The 21,463-nt window shown below is 41.6% G+C and overlaps 1 protein-coding gene across 1 annotated transcript in view; it reads left to right on the top strand.

The window, feature by feature from the left end:
- The window catches only part of TAB2 (TGF-beta activated kinase 1 (MAP3K7) binding protein 2), a 42,392-nt gene that overhangs the window by 17,538 nt on the left and 3,391 nt on the right, over positions 1-21,463 (top strand). Inside the window, exons 2-6 of the mRNA XM_075267861.1 lie at positions 4,123-4,169; positions 7,166-7,352; positions 11,062-12,496; positions 20,462-20,622; positions 20,918-21,011. Of these exons, the coding sequence (XP_075123962.1) occupies positions 7,251-7,352; positions 11,062-12,496; positions 20,462-20,622; positions 20,918-21,011 (1,792 nt within the window). The 5' untranslated portion in view covers positions 4,123-4,169; positions 7,166-7,250. The remainder of the gene's footprint in view (positions 1-4,122; positions 4,170-7,165; positions 7,353-11,061; positions 12,497-20,461; positions 20,623-20,917; positions 21,012-21,463) is intronic.

Genomic DNA, 21,463 nt, shown 5'->3' on the forward strand with positions numbered 1-21,463 from the left:
TGAAACTAAACTGCTATATTATACTGTATGGTCTCTATAGACCCCAAAGTATAATAAGCGGAGTCCTAGGGGGAGGTGACTGATCACAAACTAAAAAAAAAACAAAACACCAAAACAAACAATATTACTCACCACTCCTGAGAGTCACTGACGTCTGGCAGAAGCACTGAGGAAAAGAAAAAAAAAGGGAGCTTGCACCAAGTCTAGGGAAGGTGAGTAAGGGTCCATTCACACTGAGTAAACGCGTGCTAATTTTGGCAGAATACACGTTATGAATGCACTTGTAAAAATAAGACTCCCGATGACTTCAATGACATTTTTTTACACACGTAAAATCTGCGCCAGAAAATGTGATGCATTTTTTTTACACATGTAAACAATGTAATTGAACTCAATGGGAGTCTTATTTTTACACGTGTATTTTTTTACCAAAATGAGCGTGCGTTTACTCAGTGTGAATAGACCCTAACACTGTTTGATCACCTTTCCTGGGCCTCCCCTTCTTATACACTGGTATCTATAGAGTCCCCCACAGTATAATAGCTCGTGGATGGCTGCAAAATGTTCGCGTTTGGCTGAACCTGAAATTTTTGGAAAATTTTTTGGGACACTATACCATGTGGCGGGGCCACTATGAAACATACTGTGGAGGACTGACCTTATTTTGTACAGTGGTGTGGGTTTTTTCACAAGAAACTCTTCCACTTTTCCAATAAAGAAATGCATGCATTTTTGTGCATGTGTAGTCTTACAATTATTGCCTGGCACCCCAAGTCCCAACTTTTTTTTTTTTCTTTTTGTCTTCTCTTCTCGTTGTATTAAAGAATAATGTATGGTATTGAGTATTGCTTGATAGCAAGCCTAACTTGTAGAAAACATAAAGGCTGTAATGTTCTTTTAGCGATGCCACTGATAGTTGAACAAAGGCTAATTTTGGTAACACAGCTTTTTTTTTTTGTTGTTGTCGCTCTTACTATATTTTAAAAGGAAGAAAAATGAAGCAATGAACGAGGTTCTTTCCCTTTTTCTCCACCAGCAGGGCTGTGGATTCAGGAGTCGGATTTTGTGGTTTGGCCTACATTTTTTTTTTTTTTTTTTTTTTTCTTCATGGTTTGACTCCTGTTCTGAGTACTTCATAAATGGCTGACAGCCATGGTCAGACAGATGCAGTATAGCTCCTCTAGAGAAAAAAAGCTAGTTACTGAATTTTTATGAAAGTAATTATGCAACAAACTATGTATCTAATTACACAATATTGATAATATTTAACCCCTTCCCGATATGCGCCGTAATAGTACGGCGCATGTCGGGTCTGTAACTATGGCGACCGCCATAGCCGCCGGGTGTCTACTGCTTTAAGCAGTAGACAACTGGCTCTAATGCCTCCGATTGGTCCCCGCGCCGCGGTCAGAGGCACCATTTTCCCGGCGGCGCATGGGCGCCGCCATTTTGCCGGTGATCGCCGGCTCCTGGTGCATACTCCAGGGCCGACGTCACGTTGCCATGACAGCCGGGAGCCTGTACAAGGCTCCCAGGCTTGTCTGCAAATTGTCTCTTTTGCAGGCTGGTCTATGCAGCCTGCAAAAGAGAGGATGATTTTTTGCAATGCGTTAGCATTGTAATGCATTGCATTAGTGATCAGACCCCCTGGGGTTCAACACCCCTAGGGGGTCTAATAAATGCAAAAAAAAAAAATTTTTTTTTAAAAAAGTAAAAAAAAAATATAAAAAAATCTAAAAAGTATTAAAAGTTCAAATCGCCCCCCTTTCCCTAGAACACATATAAAAGTAGTTAAAAACTGTGAAACCTATACATGTTAGGTATCCCTGCGTCCGAAATCGCCCGCTCTACAAATCTATAAAAATATTTTTCCTGTTCGGTAAACGCCGTAGTGGGAAAAATAGTCAAAAGTGCCAAACCGCCGTTTTTTCACTGTTTTGATTCTGATAAAAATTTGAATAAAAAGTGATCAAAGCAATAACATTTCCCGAAAATGGTAGAACTAAAAAGTACACCCGGCCCCGCAAAAAAAGACGCCCTATGCATCCCCGTACATGGACGTATAAAAAAGTTACGGCCGTCGGAATATGGCGACTTTTAGAAAAAAAATTTAACACAGTTTTGGAATTTTTTTTTAAGGTGTCAAAATGTAAATAAAACCATATAAATTTGGTATCCCTGGAACCGTACCGAAACACAGAATATAGGGGACATGTCATTTTGGCTGCACAGTGAACGCCGTAAAACCGAAGCCCGTAAGAAAGTCGCAGAAATGCATTTTTTCTTCAAATCCACCCCATTCTGAATTTTTTTCCAGCTTCCCAGTACATTATATAGAATAATTAATGGTGGCATTATGAAGAAAAATTTGTCCCGCAAAAATTAAGACCTCATAGGGCTCTGGGCGCGGAGAAATAAAAAAGTTATGGGGTTTAGAAGGAGGGGAGGCAAAAACGAAAATCAAAAAATGCCATCGGCGGGAAGGGGTTAAAATATTCATTTTGCCTTGAAACTGAGACAGTAATTTTTTTTTCTAACTCTGCGCCCAAAACCAGTCCGGACTCTACACCGCATTGCTTCTGAGGTATATTTCTATCCACCTAATTTACGATAAAGGCAAAAGATAAATAATATATCTTGTACTAATTCACCGCATGGGAGCTGTGATTCTGCAGCTGTCAGAAGTTTTTATACACTGCCCATGTACAGGAGGGCAGTTGTGTCTTTCAAAAAAGCATCATAAATGCATCGTAAAATGTTACTATAGATACAGATAAAGCATGCACTCTTTTCCTCAGAAAATAACAAGTCTTATGTAAATCCTTTGCAATATTCACAAACACATGAGAATTTTTTTTAACCTATAACTTTTAGTAAATACAAAGGGATATATGAATATAAGGGATTTTTTCAGACAGTGATCAGTCAGGGCAGCACTAGGCACATATCAAAACTCATAATGTTACATTATAGAGTAAAGCAACATGATCACTCAGTGTAATGAGTATGATGGTAAATTCTCATATGCATAGTGAATGGACATTTGCAAAAAATATATTGATTCTTTTAGAACACTGCTCAGATATGGAGGGAATATTGGTGGGTTTTAAGTGAGCTGCAAATACTTGCCTAGCTGAAGTGAGCATGTGAAGTATTGTCCAGTGCGTAGTGTTACGGAAGTCCTCTAGGCCTATATTAAAGTCAGAGCTGGGTTAGGCAGGATTGGGTGATCAGGAATTTTACTCTGATTGATTAGGCCTTGCTAGACAAACCTTTGTCTTGCAGTTTCATTTACGAGCACTTCTGAACCAGAACTTTTATTATACTTTGGGGTCCCTTCAGATTCCAGAATATAATTAGCTAAGGTCAGTAAACACACACAAAGTTACTCACCTCCCCTGTGCTCCGGCACTCTCTCTTCCTTTTTGACCTTATCATGTTTCCAGACATATGATTAGGTCCACAATAGGGATATTTTCAAACACAGGATACGTGTGTGTGATGCATTTAATGTATGCTGTGCAAAAGTCTAGAAAATTATACATTTTAAAGAAAATGAAAGGTTCATCATCCCCCTTTTTTTTTTTTTTTGTTTTTTTTTTTTTGTTTTGTCGTTGTAGTGGTGCCTTGCAAAAAAAAAAAAAAAAAAAAGTTCAAAATACTGACTATACCGCTCAATGAAAATATATTTATATTAAAAATTTTCTAAATTTATATTGAGCTTGTAAGTTTTCTAAACTTGACAAAAATCCGGCGGACCCTATGATAGTCTATGGGGTCCGCAGGTAACTGATTTTTAAGCAGATAGTGTGAACCTAGCTTTGCTTGGATGTGCAGTACTTTTACAAAATTATTCTCTGTATACCAAAATTTTAGGTTAGTTTTCTTAATTTCCTGGAAAAGTCTTATACCCGGTTCACAATTGCGTTGGGGGAATCTGCTTTTGCACATGACAAAGATTTCTGGTGTTTCTTGGGCTCCATTATAGAATCTCCATTCACGTTCAAGAATTGTGCTGAATTTGTTTTCTTGTTGTGTACATTATATCCTCACAAATACAATGTGTATGTTTATCTGTATTATAACTAATTTACTAACGTCGTCTTTTTTTCCTTCTTGCAGAAAATGCGGTGAGGGCACGGATCTAAAAGTCTACAAGGGCACTTGAGGTAACTTGTAACCTAAATATTGTTGGTGTGAAATGCTCATTTGTTATACGCTTGGCTTCCTTCCCAAACTACTTGTACATCTCTTAACTGCCCGTACAATTGCAAAGTTGTTTAAATAAGTTCTGCTCTTTGGCATCTACGCTTCATCAGATATCCCTCTTAGAACTTAGCATTTCTAAATTTAGAGCTTGCATATAGATAATTTGAGTAGAACTGAAATTACTTTAACAGGGTTATTCAACAGTATAGCCTATATGAAATCTTGTACTTTGGCATACTATACTAAAAGGACAACTGATGTCAGTCTGTCGTGGGGGGCAAAAAAAAAAATTAACCTGCAAACCTGTGTTGCTCATGTTGTTTGCACAGTCCCACCCACATTAGTTTATTGAACATTTTAGGGACCACACCTGAATGTGAATAATGTATTTCTGAATACATTCTAAACATATACGAAAGTGTTATGACTGTGTAATAATTTTAATGCAAAGTATGTAGTGCGTGTTTTTTTTTTTTTTTTTTTTCCAAAGAAGGCTTTCTCACACTAGTCTAGTAATTCAAGGACACTACTCTCTGCACTTCAGGTTCACTAAAGGCATGCATGTAAAGTCAAATGTGTGGCCCCTCAATTCGCAGATGAAGGCAAATTAGGGGTGCGTTTCTACCCCTTGACCTAGTCTTAACTGGATGTCTTCTTCTTTTTTTTTTTATGTGGAAAAACAGCTAGCAGAACCCATTGAAATCAATGGGAGGCTTTATTTTCAGCGTGGAAAATTCCACACCAAATTCCTCATCATTTTCCTCTGTGTGAATGGACCCTAAGGGCTAGTTCCGCCTGGCTTATTTTAGTCCGGAAAAAAAAGCGGTTTTTGGACCGTGCCCCATTTTTTTGAGTGTTCTCTGGAGTGGTTTTTTTTTACTAAAAAAAAGCTTTAAAAAACACCAGGCGGTTTTCCCCTCCCCTAAAGTGAATGGACCGTAAAAAACGCTTTGCCTTTTTTGCAAAAAAACACGCCCAAAAAGCAATGCGAAAAACTAAAGCTAGAGGTCTCCATAGACCACCATTTTATGGAGGCGGATTTTGAGGCAAAATCCGCCGTCAAAATCTGCCTCATTGCCCCCGTGAGAACGAGCCCTTACAAATCTATCCCTAATCAGAGATGGGGAGGGAAGACCAGGTGTATCCAACCATGCCCCCCAATTTTTTACAAATTTAGTTTGGGCCTTTCTTTGTGTGTGTGTGTATGTGTGTGTGTGTATGTGTATATATATATATATATATATATATATATATATATATATATATACACACACACACACACACACACACACACACACACACACACACACACACACACACACACACACACACACACACACACACACACACACACACACACACACACACACACACACTAGAGATGAGCGAACACTGTTCGGAACACTAAAAGCACGCTCCCATAGAAATGAATGGAAGCGGCCGGCACGCGGGGGGTTAAGCGACCGGCCGCCGGCAAAGCGTACTTACCAGGTGCTTCCATTCATTTCTATGGGAGCGTGCTGTTCGGATCTACTGATCCGAACAGTGTTCGCTTATCTCTAATACACACCCCTCTCCAGCCTAACAGTATTATTAACTCTAGATATCAATTCCACCAGAGAAGGAGGGCTCGTGTCCAACCAATCAATTAGATTGGTAAGCAATCAATTTTCTTGCCTGGTACAATACCCTAGAATGGATGTGTCTTTCAGTGGAGACGCCATAAATCTAGCCCTCTGATCAATGCCTGTTTAGAAGACTGTAGTTAGTCTATGAAGACCAAACTAAGGGCTAGTTCACATAGGGTTCCTGTTGCGGCTTTCCGCTCCGGATTAGTTCGGAGGGTGGTATAACTAGGCGGTATCCACCTGAAGAAAGGGCAGCTCACTACTTTTTTCCGTGAGCGGGAACAAACTGCTCACGGAAAAAGGAAATGACCGGCTCCCATTGATTTCAATGGGAGGCAGCAGGATTTTGATGCAGATTTTTCTTTTTTTTTTCTTTTAACCTATCGGTATGTCTTTTGTAGAATAGGAGGAAATCCACCGAAACGCAGGGAGAACATACAAACTCCTTGCAGATGTTGTTCCTGGTGGGATTCAAACCCAGGACTCCAGCACTGAGGCTGAGCCACCGTGTTGCCCCACTTACCTGTCCTCTCACCCCCTCTTCCACCTGCAACTGGGATCTGAAACTGGTGACTGTGCACTAGAACGCCAGCAGAAGCCACGCATGTGCAATAAAACGCTGCTGCTTTTTGCGCAGATGCTGGCTCTGGCTCCTTGTGAAATTAGAAGTTTGGGGGGGGGTAGCTTAGTGGTAAAGTTTAATCTATCTCAGACAACCCATTTAACATAAAGTTCTGATCTGAGCAAAATGCCTATTGTGTTACAGACTTGCTTTGATTTTCAAAAATTCTGCAGCATGCTTTTAAGATGTTGCAGTCTTTAATCTTACTTGTTTCGCACGGAAGTTTGCTGCAGGACCTTTTTTTTTTTTTTTTTTTTTTTGAAAGTTTAAGCTGGGTTCACACCAGCGTCTGGACTCCATTATCAGGTTTCCTTCTTCTGCATGCATAAGGCGGAAACCTGTAATGCTGAGTCCATCCGTGAGCGCCGGTGAGCATTTTGAGCTCTCCTCTCCGAATCCGTTTTTTAAAACCGGACACAAAGTACTGCATGTCCGACTCTGTGTCTGGTTTAAAAAAAACAAAAAACTTTCGCCACAGAAAGCAATGGGTTTGGAAAGATGCTGGCAGGTTTCCGTCTCCTGCTCTGTTTTGTGCAGGAAACAGAAACCTGCAGAACGGAGTGCCGGGCGCAGATGTGAATGAGCCCTTATAGGTGCTGCCAAATGGCATGTGACATGTTTTACTCCCTTACAAGTGATAGCTCAGTGTCAAGAGTTAATATATTTTTGTGCACATTTTACTTCCTTTGACTTTATTTATTTGCAGAAAATGCTTACAAAGGGATGAGGTTGGGTTCCATCAAGGCCTAGAACTGTACTGCTAAGAACAGTTCTGCACAGGCAATACACGAATGGCCCAAGGAAGCTCACAAGTGGACTTTCAGGTTTTAAATGACCTGCGACAGAAATTCCCAGAGGTGCCTGAAGGTGTTGTATCTCGATGCATGCAGCAGGTTGGTATATAATACTTGGGTGGGTACTTTTTTTAACCTTTATCTCCTTTTAAAAGGGGTAAAGTAAATGTACACCCAGTTACAAGTGAAAGTGTGGCAATTTATCACTTACTGGTGTTAGTAAGTTTTTCTTTGTTTGAGATAACAAAGCCAAAAGTCCCTATCGGAACAGAGATGAGTAAGTTGTCTTCTATCCATCTGTATTAAGAAGCCAACCTCTGCTGCAAAGCTATTGTTGACTATAAAAAGCTGCACATAAGAATTTTGCAGACTGCAAACCACGACAGAATCTGATCGGACCCAGTATAAGCTGTCAAGGTCATCTCGCCACTAGTGAGAGTTGTTGTCCAATGGATCTGGTACAGCATTGCTGCTTTTGTTATAAACAGAGGCCACATTGGTAGTGTAAACAGATACTGTGCTCTGTATGAACAGTGCCAATATTCTCCATGTTCAGCAAGAACAAAAAGGTGGATAGAAAACATGTAGCCTTAACTCAAACACTTTACTTTAGAAAATCAGTCTGAACTGCAGGCAAAATGTTCTACAGCGGAAGGAAATGTATATCTAGTTGTGTAGGAGAAGATTCAGTTCATTAGTTAGTACTGAGTTTTCCTACTCAAACTTACCCAAACGAAAACCAGGAAAGTAAAACTATAAGGTTAGGTTGGCACCTGCTATCTGGGGGAAAAAAGTGGCTTTTCATTCATTCATTTTATTTTACTTAATAGACACGGATTAGTCCAACTATGTGCACACCTCTTGTTTGCAGTCAGATTTGCATTGCTCATTTGCAGAACTTACTAAAAGCTAGTGAAATTTGTTAGACAAAGGATCATAACCTATATTGCAAACCAAACGACTGGACTGATCTTCACCAAATTTGGTACAGAGATACTTCAGGTATCCGGGAGGCCTTAAGCCGAGACTCCAACTCTATCAGACGTACCGTTGCTGAGATACAGCATTCCAAACACAATGCCCACCACCACCCTTAGCCAATAAAACCTGCAAGTCTTTCACTCATATTCCAACTGCAATACACACGGTCACTCCACATCTACAATCCAACACTGATATCCAAGCTGAGATACACGCATCAGTGAATTAGATACACAGGTCAGCACACAGTATCATACGCCACAGGATTAGATATGCGCATCTGCACACAGTCCCACACACCAGTGGATTAAATACGCATGTCTGCACACAGTTCCACACACACTGAAGGATTAGATATATGCGTCTACACACAGTACCACACGACCAAGGATTAGATATACGCGTCTACACACAGAATCACATGGGGGAGGATTAGATACGCGCGTCTGTACACAGTACCACACGCCGGGGGATTGGATACATGCATCTTCACCCAATACCACACAGTGGAGGATTAGATACATGCCACTGCACACAATACCACATGGGTGAGGATTAGATACATGCCTCTGCACACAGTACCACAAGCCAGAGGATTAGATGCGTGCCTCTGCACACAGTTCTACACACCAGAGTATTAGATACACGCGTCTGTACACAGTACCACATGTCGTAGGATTAGATACGCACATCTACACACAGTACCATATGACCGAGGATTAGATATTCGCATCTGCACACAGTTCTACATCCTGGAGGATTAGATACGCACGTCTGCACACAGTTCAACACGCCAATGGATTAGATACGCACGTCTGCACACACTTCAACACGCCGATGGATTAGATACGCATGTCTACATGTCTATTGGATACATGCGCCTGCACACAGTACCACATGCCAGAGGATTAGATACATGCGTCTTCACACAATACCACACACCAGAGCATTAGATACACGCCACTGCACACCATACCACATGGGTGAGGATTAGATACGTGCATCTGCACACAGTACCACACGCCAAAGAATAAGATACGTGTCTTGGCACACAGTACCACATGCCAGAGGATTAAATACGCACGTCTGCACACAGTTCTACACGCCAGAGGATTAAATACACTCGTCTGTACACAGTACCACATGCCCTAGGATTAGATACGCGCTTATACACAAAATACCACACAGGGGAGGATTAGATACGTGCATCTGCACACTGTACTACATGACAGAGGATTAGATATGCGCCTCTGCACACAGTTACACACCAGAGTATTAGATACACTGTGCGTCTGCACACAGTACCACACGACCAAGGATTAGATATGCGTGTCACACGGTTCCACACGCTGCAAATAGTACCCCACGCCAGAGGATTAGATATGCACGTCTTCACATAGCACCACCACCAGAGGATTAGATAAATGCGTCTGCACACAGTACCACACGCCAGAGAATGAGATATGCATTTCTGCACACTGTACCACACGACATAGGATTAGATACGCGCCTCTGCACACAGTTCTACACACCAGAGTTTTTGATACACTGTGTGTCTGCACACAGTACCACAAGACCAAGGATTAGATATGCGTGTTACACGGTTCCACACACTGCAAATAGTACCCCACGCCGGAGGATCAGATATGCACGTCTTCACATAGCACCACCACCAGATAAATGCGTCTGCACACAGTACCACATGCCGTAGGATTAGATACGCCTGTCTGCATACAGTTTCATACGCCGGAGGATTAGATACGCTCGTCTGCATAAAGTATTACACCATGGGGGATTGGATACAAGCATCTGCACACAGTACCACATGCCAGAGGATTGGATACGCGCATCTGCACACAGTTCCCTACGCCAGAGGATTAGATACGTGCGTCTGCACACATTACCAAACGCCAGGGGATTGGATACATGCGTCTTCACACAATACCACACACCGGAGGATTAGATACACGCCACTGCACACAATACCACATGGGGGAGGATTGGATGCGCGCCTCTCCACACAATACCACATGCCGGAGGATTAGATGCGCACGTCTTCAAACAGTACCACACGCCAGAGGATTAAATACGTGCGTCTACACACAGTACTACATGGGAGAGAATTAGATACGTGCATCTGCACACAGTTCCACACACTGTAGGATTAGAGACACACCTCTTTACACAATACCACACAGTAGACATTAGATACGTGCTTCTGCACACAGCACCACAAACTGTAAGATGAGATACGTGCCTCAGCACACAGTACCACTCGCCAGCCATTTTTCTTCACTGCTGTATGTCAGCTTTAAAGAAGCAGGGCACTGTGGATCACACTGTTACACAAGGTCACATACACACAGCTTTACTCCAGGTCTCCATAACAACTGATCACAGGTTTTTCACTGATATCCAAAATGAGATACACATAATCACATGACGCTTATGGACACACACACAATCTGTTATGCCTCTGTGTACAAACTGTGAATTTGTGTGTGTTTGTGTGTTAGCGCGCATGTTCCAGGTCTATTGTTGGATGTCACATGGATGATATCCATGCGTCACCTTCTTTTAGGGAACACGGCCTTCAGTGAGCCCGGGGTCAAAACTGAGAGATGGAACCTGGCCTGAGTTTTGCCAGGCTTATGGCAGCATCCACAGGCCCTTTATAATACACAGGCGTTTATATGGGCCAATGAAGCAAATGGGTCACTGTACTAGCCATGAAAATCACGGCTAGCAAATGCAGACTGCAGATTGTTGTGTCCATGAAACCTAAAGATTCCTCTTTAATTTTATTTCCCTCCTTTTTTTTCCCTAGAATAACAACAATCTGGATGCTTGCTGTGCAGTCCTTTCTCAAGAGAGTACTAAATACCTGTATGGTGAAGGTGACGTGTCTCCTGAAGAATCTAGCATTGCTGGTTTAAGAAATCACATGACATCCCTTAATTTGGATTTGCAGTCTCAGTTCCATGAGGGCAGAGATGGAAGCAGAATAAATGGAAACACCCGGACTTTAAGTCACAGCATAAGTGATGGACACCTTCAGGGAGGGCAATCCAACAATGAACTGTATCAACAAGAGCCACAGACTGCACCCGTTATGCCTTCTAACTATAATGTTTTTGGGATGACGAACACAGTTAATGCTTCGAACCCTGGCCATCAATTTGGACTTCAGTTGGGCGGCAAAAGCTCATCAGGCTTACAGACAACCAGGTTCAATCCTATCATGGTTACCTTGGCTCCAAATATCCAGTCCAATCGTAATACCCCTACATCTTTGCACATACATGGCGGTCCACCACCTGTACTTAACAGCCCACATGGGAATTCAATATATATTAGACCTTATATTACTTCTCAAGGTGGCCCAACAAGGCAAACCCCAGTGTCTTCAGGCTGGATGTCTCCGAATCTCGCACAACAGCAGGCTTATCAGCCTACACCGCAGAATCCTTGGACAACCCTTCCTTCTTCTTACACTCAATCACATACCTCAGCACAGCTGCAGCAGGGTCACCAGACCTCTCATGTGTACATGCCTATTAGTTCACCCACCACTCCTCAAGCCCCAGTGCTTCATTCTTCAGGTGGTTCACAGCCTTCAACCCAATATAACATTCAGAATATCTCAACTGGTCCCAGGAAAAACCAAATAGAAATTAAACTTGAACCACCCCAAAGAAGTAACTCAGTGCTGCGTTCCACAAGTTCCCGAAGTTCCACTAACCCTTCTGCTTTGAACCACCAGTCTAGGAGCCAGCCTACTGTTTACATTGCAGGTCCTCAAAACACAGATGAAAATTTGGGCCGTGGCCAGCCTAAGGTCTATATTTCAGCTCCTGGTGGTGATGACCAGATTGTTAGAAATCAGCCAACACTTTTTATTTCCGCGAACCCTGGTGCAGCCAGTACAGGCAGAAATGTCTCTGGGCAAGTAAGCATGGGACCTGCTTTCATTCATCATCATCCACCCAAAAGCCGAGCCCTTGGAAACAACATTTCTGCCACGTCACCCCGTGTTGTAGTGACTCAGCCTAATACAAAATATACGTTTAAAATAACTGTGTCCCCAAACAAGCCTCCTTCAGTTTCCCCTGGTGTTGTGTCCCCAACCTTTGAGCCTACAAATCTACTTCCATTTGCAGAGCCAGAAGGTATCCACATAACAGACCCTGTTTTAGGACATGATAGAATAAATGATGTAAGAAAGCTAAGCGTTGGATCAGATGATGCAGCTTATACACAAGGTAAATATTCATATATGCATAGCGGTTTTTTTGGGGAGGGGGGATTTCTGTTTTAATTATTTATTACAGCTGTTTTTGAGGTTGGGTCTCTTTTGTACTTTTTGCTGCACAAAACGGCAACAACAGTTTTGTAACTTGAAGTTTCAATGGATGGGAAACTATAAGAGTTGTAGAGGTAGTGTGGCACATTTTTCAGCCATACAGCTTGTCTTTATGAAACATTTAGTTCCAGTATGTTATACCTGAGCTTACCACACACTAACACTGCAGCAATGCAATGTAAAATCGTGCTATGCATGGTGTATTTTTTTTTTCTTTAGCTTTGCATTTTAGGCTGAAGACACATATTATACCTAATTGTTACTGTGCTATGCTAGGTTCACACTAGCGTTCGGCAGTCTGTTCTCAGCTTTTCGTCTTCTGCATGCAGAAGACGGAAACCTGTCAGACCGGGTCCGGCCGTGAGTGTTTTATGCTCGCCGCCGCAAAACTGTTTTTTTTTTTTTTTTTTTTTTTTTTTTTTTTTTTTTTTTTTTTAAAAAAAAAAAAACAGTTTTGCGGCAGAGAGCATAGAACTCTCACAGCCGGTCATGTTTCAAACCCATTCAAATGAATGGGTATGAAAGAGTCTTGCAGGTTTCCGTTTCCTGCCTCTGTTTTGTGCGGGAAACGTAAACCTGCAGAACAGAGACCGGGCGCAGATGTGAACGAGCCCTTAGATTTATACTTAATAGAGTTATCCAGCTTGCAAAAAATATCTGCAAATACATCCACAGCATTCTTGCTCTCACTCTGGGTTTGCTGCTCACAGGAGGAGGGGGGAGTGAGCTTTCAAAGAAACCATCACTGCAGCATGTGATGGTTTTGCTGTATGCAGCGAGTATTTAGCACAGCTGTGGATGTATTTGCAGATCATTTTTGGACGCTGGATAAGCCCCCTTAATTTACTGCTAACAGACTCCCTTTAAGGCTGAAGCTCCACGTTGCAGAAACGCAGCTTATTTTGTTAAAGATTTTGATTTGGTTTTTTGAGCCATAGCCAAGAGTGGATTGAGCAGAAGGTAGAAGTATAAGAACTTCATGTATATTATCCATTCCTTTTCTAGCCATTCGTGGCTTTGGCTCAAAAAACACAGCAAAATCTGCAACAAAAGATGCTGCGTTTCTGCAACGTGGGGCCTTAGCCTAAAATGGTATTATGAATGAATGTGTACTATAGCTTTCTGTTGTGATCAGAGGCCAGAACTGATCATTGTGTGGATGGCGCTCGCAAAGCAAATTCAGCACAATATTTGAACCCTGGATAGGTATATAGGAACTAGGTTAGTATAAACTATCCTGTGTATTTGCCTTTATTTCAATTCGCACAAAAGTCTCAAGTGAACCGGTCATATGAAAAATGATACTCTGTCTGTAGACACCATTTTATTGAGCAGGAGGAGCTGAGCGGATTCGTGTATCTGTGAGAGGAAAGTGAATTGAAAAATCTGTCAAAAATCTGTCAGTTGTATCTCTTGGAATCTCTACTTTCCATGTTGAGAAGGAGTCGGTCCTGTCACTCTTCCACTCTGACTGTGTATGCACAGAGGATTGATAGGACCTCCTTTTTAACCTAGAGCAGAGATTTCAATTGGTAAATTACATGTTATATTGGATCTTTTCCTGTAAAGTTATCGATCAGTCTACTCAGCTCCTCCTGGTCTATAGTATTCTTCCTGCATGTTTATTGGGTTGTCTGTTTGTTTTTTAAAACATAGAATAACTAACATTTTAAAACCTCACCAAAATATATATATATATATATATATATATATATATATATATATATATATATATATATATAGAGATATATATATATAGAGATATATATATAGAGATATATATATAGAGATATATATATAGAGATAGAGAGAGAGAGAGAGAGAGAGAGAGAGAGAGTTAAGAGTGAATTTTCTAGGCAGATTTCAGGTCGGGCCCTACTTCATAAACAAAGCTGAGGAGTTTACAGTTCTGACCCTGTCCACAAGCTCATATAATATGCTGAGACTTCCTGTTTTCTGTAGGATATTTCTAAATCAGTGTATGCTGTTTCTCACTTATCAGAACACTGATGATGACCGCTACCATGTTTTTGTAGATAAGACTCCAAATCCATCAATCACAATAGATGATTTCTCAGGTTATCTACTGTCCTGTCCACACAGTGATATCTGCCAATGTCACAAAGCATACCCAGAAAGCCCTCTCATAAAACCCTCCCTATTGGAGTGGCTCCATCCCATTGTGTGTGTGGCCTATGGTCCTTCTACAGGAAAAAATTTTTTATTAGCAGTTCAAGAGGACCTTTCATCACCTCAAACAGCTTTGGTTCTTTGTCAATGGGCGCTTCTCCACAGTTTCTGGCCCCCAGCGTTCCTGAGAAATCAATGCTGTTAGTTTTGGTGTCTGATATGCTATTTAGTCTCTGTACTGTCAGGAGGGCGGTGTCAGGGAGAAGCCAACAAGGGGTGTGATTCTGAGCTCAGACACTGGCTGCATCTGATTGGAGCTTTGAATCAGACCCCCTGCTTGACTCTGCCCTTCTGACATTGCAGAGCTTAAATACGACACGAGACTCTACCTGCGCTTGTTACTTGGAAACAGTGGGGGCTAGAGAGAAAGTTCTATGTGCTGGAAGGGGTGGAGGAGCCCCTACTAACAGATGCTAGGAACTTGGTGGAGGTGGTGAATAGTCCTGTTTATATTGGAAAATCAAAAACAACAAATTTAACTACCTGGTTGAAACCAGTAGTTAGAAGACACAAATTGCTAGTGTATGGTCAGCTTTAGTTAATCTGTGAGGGCCATTTGTTTTCCATGATCAGACTCCTGCTTCTCTTCTCTACTCAGGCAATAAGATAATCTGTGATGTTGAAATGACAACATTGGGACATTTTTATTTTGTCCAGTTTTATGGTCAGTTTACAAGGCCTAAAAAATTGCGAACCATTCATTTGCAATTTTACTTTTGTGAAAAGGGAGGCGCCGACAGTGGATTAAAGGCAAAAAAAAAAAAAAAGGGGGTTTGTTTGGACTGAGCGTTTTGTTTCTTGTGGTGTAGACAGCAGATACTGGCTTAAGCAATGACACGAAATGGCTCCTGCTGTGTATTGAAATTGTCTAGTCTAGTATTCAGGCGACCGAATGCAATTTATAGGAGCACGATTGATTCATTTAACCCCTTCCCGCCGATGGCATTTTTTGATTTTCGTTTTTGCCTCCCCTCCTTCAAAACCCCATAACTTTTTTATTTCTCCGCTCCCAGAGCCATATGAGGTCTTAATTTTTGCGAGACAAATTTTTCTTCATGATGCTACCATTAATTATTCTATATAATGTACTGGGAAGCAGGAAAAAAATTCAGAATGGGGTGGATTTGAAGAAAAAATGCATTTCTGCGACTTTCTTACGGGCTTTGGTTTTACGGCGTTCACTGTGCAGCCAAAATGACATGTCCCCTATATTCTGTGTTTCGGTACGGTTCCGGGGATACCAAATTTATATGGTTTTATTTACATTTTGACCCCTAAAAAAAATTCCAAAACTGTGTTAAAAAATTTTTTTTTTCTAAAAGTCGCCATATTCCGACGGCCGTAACTTTTTTTTATACGTAAGTGTACGGGGATGCATAGGGTGTCTTTTTTTTTTTTGCGGGGCCGGGTGTACTTTTTAGTTCTACCATTTTCGGGAAATGTTATTGCTTTGATCACTTTTTATTCAAATTTTTATCAGAATCAAAACAGTGAAAAAACGGCGGTTTTGCACTTTCGACTATTTTTCCCGCTACGGTGTTTACCGAACAGGAAAAATATTTTTATAGATTTGTAGAGCGGGCGATTTCGGACGCGGGGATACCTAACATGTATATGTTTCACAGTTTTTAACTACTTTTATATGTGTTCTAGGGAAAGGGGGGTGATTTGAACTTTTAATTCTTTTTATATTTTTTTATATTTTTTTTTTTTACTTTTTTTTTTTTTTTGCATTTATTAGACCCCCTAGGGGTGTTGAACCCCAGGGGGTCTGATCACTGATGCAATGCATTACAATGCTAATGCATTGCAATGCATTGCAAAAAAGCATCCTTACTTTTGCAGGCTGCATAGACCAGCCTGCAAAAGAGAGGCTTTGCAGACAAGCCTGGGAGCCTGTACAAGGCTCCCGGCTGTCATGGCAACGGGACGTCAGCCCTGGAGCATGCTCCAGGAGCCGGCGATCCCGGCCAAAATGGCGGCGCCCATGCGCCGCTGGGAAAATGGCGCCGGAGGGGTTAATGCCTCCGATCGGTCCGGGGACCGATCGGAGGCATTAGAGCCGGTTGTCTACTGCTTAAAGCAGTAGACACCCGGCGGCTACGGCGGCCGCCCGGCTCCCCGGCGGTCGCCATAGTTACAGACCCGACATGCACCGTACTATTACGGCGCATGTCGGGAAGGGGTTAAAGAGGACCTTTGGACACAGCCAGGTCTATATACTGTTGGAAAGCCGACAGTGCGCTGAATTCAGCTCACGGTCGGCTTTCCCGATCTGTGCCCCGGGTAAAGCACTATCTGTCCCGGTACTGTAACTCTTTACAGTCAGAAAGGCGTTTCTGACAGTCTGTCAGGTACGTCCTTCTCCACAGCAGCGCCTATCACGCTGTACAGTGTAAGTGGGGATGAACCCCCCCCCCCTCCTGATAATACTCGTCTATGGATGAGTACTGTGAGCAGAGGGAGGGGGTGTTCATCCACCGGCTCACACTGTACAGCGCAATAGGCGCTGCTGTGGAGAAGGACGTTCCTGACTGACTGACAGGAACGCCCTTCTGACTGTAAAGTGCTACGGTACCGGGACCGATCGGGAAAGCCAACAGTGCACCGAATTCAGCGCAGTGTCTGCTTTCCAGCAGTATATAGAACTGCCTGTGCCCAAATCGGTGAAAGGTTCTCTTTAATGTCTGTGTGGCCTTTATAGTCTCAAGATTAGCGAGTTCCGCTTTGGCTCCATGCGCATGACTGTGCATCATCCGTGTGCTAGCCATGGTTTTCACAGCTAGCACACCGACCCATTATATTGTAAAGGCCCCATAGATAGGCTCATGAGCTCAGAGCAAAGCTCCGGATAGGTCTTATACCTGTCTGTTTTGAAGCCTCAGGCTCGATGAAAGATATTAATGGGTCTGTGGAGGCACAGGTGGCACACACATATCATCCTTGTGCCATTCAACCTTGGCATGGTGCATGGCACATTCACATGAATATTGCTGTTCTCCAGAATTTTCAAAGATTAGGCAGTGTTATAAAAAATACTTAGGCAACGTCTTAAGTGCTGTTACTAGATATTGAGTTTAGATTATGGTATATGAGGTTTGTTCCATTGGGTTGTGGACATTTTAGGACCTCGGATACATATTCCATAAGTTACAGCAGGGCAGTACTTATTTGGTACAATGTTAATTACAAAAAATGATTCTTATATTTTATTCATGGATCTCTAGATGTTCATGGAGAAGAAATTATTTTCTGCACTTACTGCTTTGTCATTTACTGTAAAGGTACAACATCACGTAAAGATCCATTAACACTGTTGTTCAGTGTGACCATAGAAACAATAGTTTTTCTTGCTCAGTGTATGACGCCCCCAAGAGTTGTTCCTAGGTAACAATGATGCTCCCTGTCAGGGCCATAAAGTTCATCTTGTTCATGGCAGTGAAGTATCGCTACATGTACACACACTATCTTCCATCACCAACTAGCAAGGACCAGCCTAGTATCAATGAGAACCTGAATCTGATGCTGTGTCTAGGCTGTATTATATATGTTCTTATCATGACTATCCTTTTACCTATTACATACTGTATGTCCTTGGCTGTAAAAGGGTTAAAATATTAAAGCAAAAAATGCATTTTTACACCAGGTAGGAACATGTTTAGTCTAGCTAGAGATGTCAGCATGTCTTTTGCATTTAACGCCAAGGTGTTGACTAGATCTTATGGGTGTAAGTGATCTTCTGCTTCCTAGTTTGCAGAGTCTCCTTAAATGCAGCAGTCTTTAATTTTCGAAAACAAAAAAAAGTTAGGATTTCAATTTAAAGTTTGGAAAGATTTGTTAGTAATATGAACTTATTATAAGGAAAACAAAAAAGCTTGATAGTCTTCAGTAGTTGATACCTTTTTAATGGCTAACTCATAATGATGACAGATTACAACTAGAGATGAGCGAGTACTGTTCGGATCAGCCGATTTGAACAGCACGCTCCATAGAAATGAGTGGATGCACCTGGTACTTCCGCTTTAACGGCGGCCGGCCGCTTAAACCCCCGCGTGCCGACTACGTCCATTCATTTCTATGCGAGCGTGCTGTTCGGATCGGCTGATCCGAACAGTACTCGCTCATCTCTAATTACAACGTTTCGGATCGTCTAGGCTCCTTTCTCAAGTAAAGGAGCCTAGATGTTCCGAAACGTTGTGAACTGTCATCATTGTGAGTTAGTCTTCAGTAGTTTATACCTTTTTAATGGCTATCAAGCTTTTTTGTTTTCTTTATATTTCCAACCCACTGGCTAAAACGGTACGAGAACAAACATTTTCCTTGAACTTATTATAGTCATGCAACATACAGGGCCATTAAAGGGGTATTCCTATCTTTGAAACTATGGCTATTTCCATACATTGTCATAAAAACCTGGTAACCAAATTTGCCTATTTTCACAAATCCCTTACAAGTGAGTTCAGAGACTTGCACGGCACTCTTTGGTTTACTTGCATCCATGAAAAGGTTGCTGTTTTTGAGATACATGCAGGTCCCACATTTGTGGCGATCAGGCATTTTTGGCACCTGCTATGAATATAGCCAGAAATGCTGTGATGGTAATGCCCCTTTATTTGTTATTCTGGTCTTCCAAAAGCTAGCAGTATGTCTTTTAGAAAGCTAACTACTGATACATATTACAGAACTGTACAGAAAGGGTTGGCAAACAGCCCCGTTCTGTCATCACTCCTCAGCAGCTATTGTTTGCTACAGGCTTCCTGCTGTACCAAGATGTACTTTGCTCATTTTTCTGGTACCGCATACACATAAATGCTTGAAAATCCCCAGCATGCCTTTCGAAGATTTTTTTTTTTTTTTTTTTTTTTTTTTTTTGCAGCTTGTGAAGGATGTTCTGTAAAACTCTAGTTATATTGTGAATTTTTAGAGAGTTCTTCATAGAAAATATGCAACAATTATGCCAATCACAAAATCGGCCTAAGGCTGCTTTCACACGGAGTTAAGACTCCGCTCAATCTGACACGTGAACACGTTCAGAGTGAGCGGATTATAACAGAATCCCACTGACTTCAATGGGTTCGGTCTTATGTGCGCTATCCATTGAAGTCAGTGGGAGGCTTTTTTTTTTTTTTTTACCTATTGCTTTCAATGTGATACATGATACATGAGTATGGGCTGTAAAATGTAGAGAAAATGAGGGTAGGTCACTTCAAACAGTTATCTCTCTGACATTTATAAAATCTCCTCTTTCTTATGTCTCCAAAAGCAGGCTAGTACACTTTTTTTTTAAAAAAAAAAAAAGCTGCCATATAACTGTTTAAAGTGACCCTCACCTAGCCATTTTTTCTACATCTTAGACAGCCTCGTACTTCCAAGGCAGACTAGGCCGACAGTTTATCAATCCACCCATAGTTAGGTTCTCTGCTGTCAGATGGTGATTGTAGGTTGGTGCAGACTGACTGACACCAGACATTGTAATTAGCATACTGGGGTACTTTTTGCTTTAGAAATTACTACTGTGCCAAAATTAGGGGGGCCCTTTAAAAAAAAAATAAAATAAAAGGTCCCCTTTAAGTGGTGGTAATTTTTATTTATTTTTTTTTTTCTTCAGCAAATTAAGAGTAATTAATAAGGTGCTTTATAAATTTTTCTCGCTTTTTTTTTTTTTTTGTCCCAGCTTTGTTAATACATCAGAAAGCAAGAATGGAACGGCTTCATCGAGAACTAGAAGTACAAAAGAAAAAGCTGGACAAACTTAAAACTGAGGTCAATGAAATGGAAAATAATCTCACCCAGAGACGCTTAAATAGGTCGAATTCAGTTTCACAAATTCCATCAGTAAGTTTACACTGTACCTACCTGTAGTATGTGTGGTGTTTTTTTTTTTTTTTTGTTTTTTTTTCTCCAACCCAATAACTGAGATTTTGCTGCCAAGCTGTGTTGTGAAAGCTTCTATACTGTATTTGACTTTTAGAAGATTAAATGCAATTCAGCTGACTCTGGCTGTAATGACTATAGCAGCTGCTGGCAAATTTGATCTATTTTTTTTGTTTTAGGTTTCGCATCCTACCATGTTGTATAGTATGTTCACCTTCTACTTCTAAATATCTACTTTGTATTTTTTTGTTTCAAGCTGGAAGAAATGCAGGAATTAAGGAGTTGTAACAGGCAGTTACAAATTGATATAGACTGTCTCACCAAAGAAATAGATCTTTTTCAAGCAAGAGGTGAGTTTGTGTAATATTATATTTTATTTTATTTTTTTATTTTTTTTGGGGGGGAAGGTTGTAACATATCCTCTTGTACATTATGCTTATTACTGTAGAGCAGGGGTGCTCACACTTTGTCAGCATGTGAGCTACTTCTTAACTTGACCAAGCCCTAAGATCTACTACCTACTTCTTGTGGGCGGGGCCGGGGTGGGCCTGTGGGCAGGGCCGGGCGGATCATGAGAGATGGCCACCCAGGCATCCCCGCTGTCTGCTTCTTCACAGCGCAGGCTGAGCATTATCAAGTATTATTATCGAGTATTATGCAAGTGCTTGTTCACACGCAGGTTGAGAGTCATCTACAGACACTGGCAGGTGGAGCTGTCGCAGCCCCAGCCTGCCAGTGTCCAGAGATAACTCTCAGCCTGCGCTGTGAAGAAGCAGACAGCGTAGCTGCATCCCGCAATCGA

This window comes from Leptodactylus fuscus, chromosome 3, assembly GCF_031893055.1.
Source record: "Leptodactylus fuscus isolate aLepFus1 chromosome 3, aLepFus1.hap2, whole genome shotgun sequence".
Lineage (NCBI taxonomy): Eukaryota > Metazoa > Chordata > Amphibia > Anura > Leptodactylidae > Leptodactylus > Leptodactylus fuscus.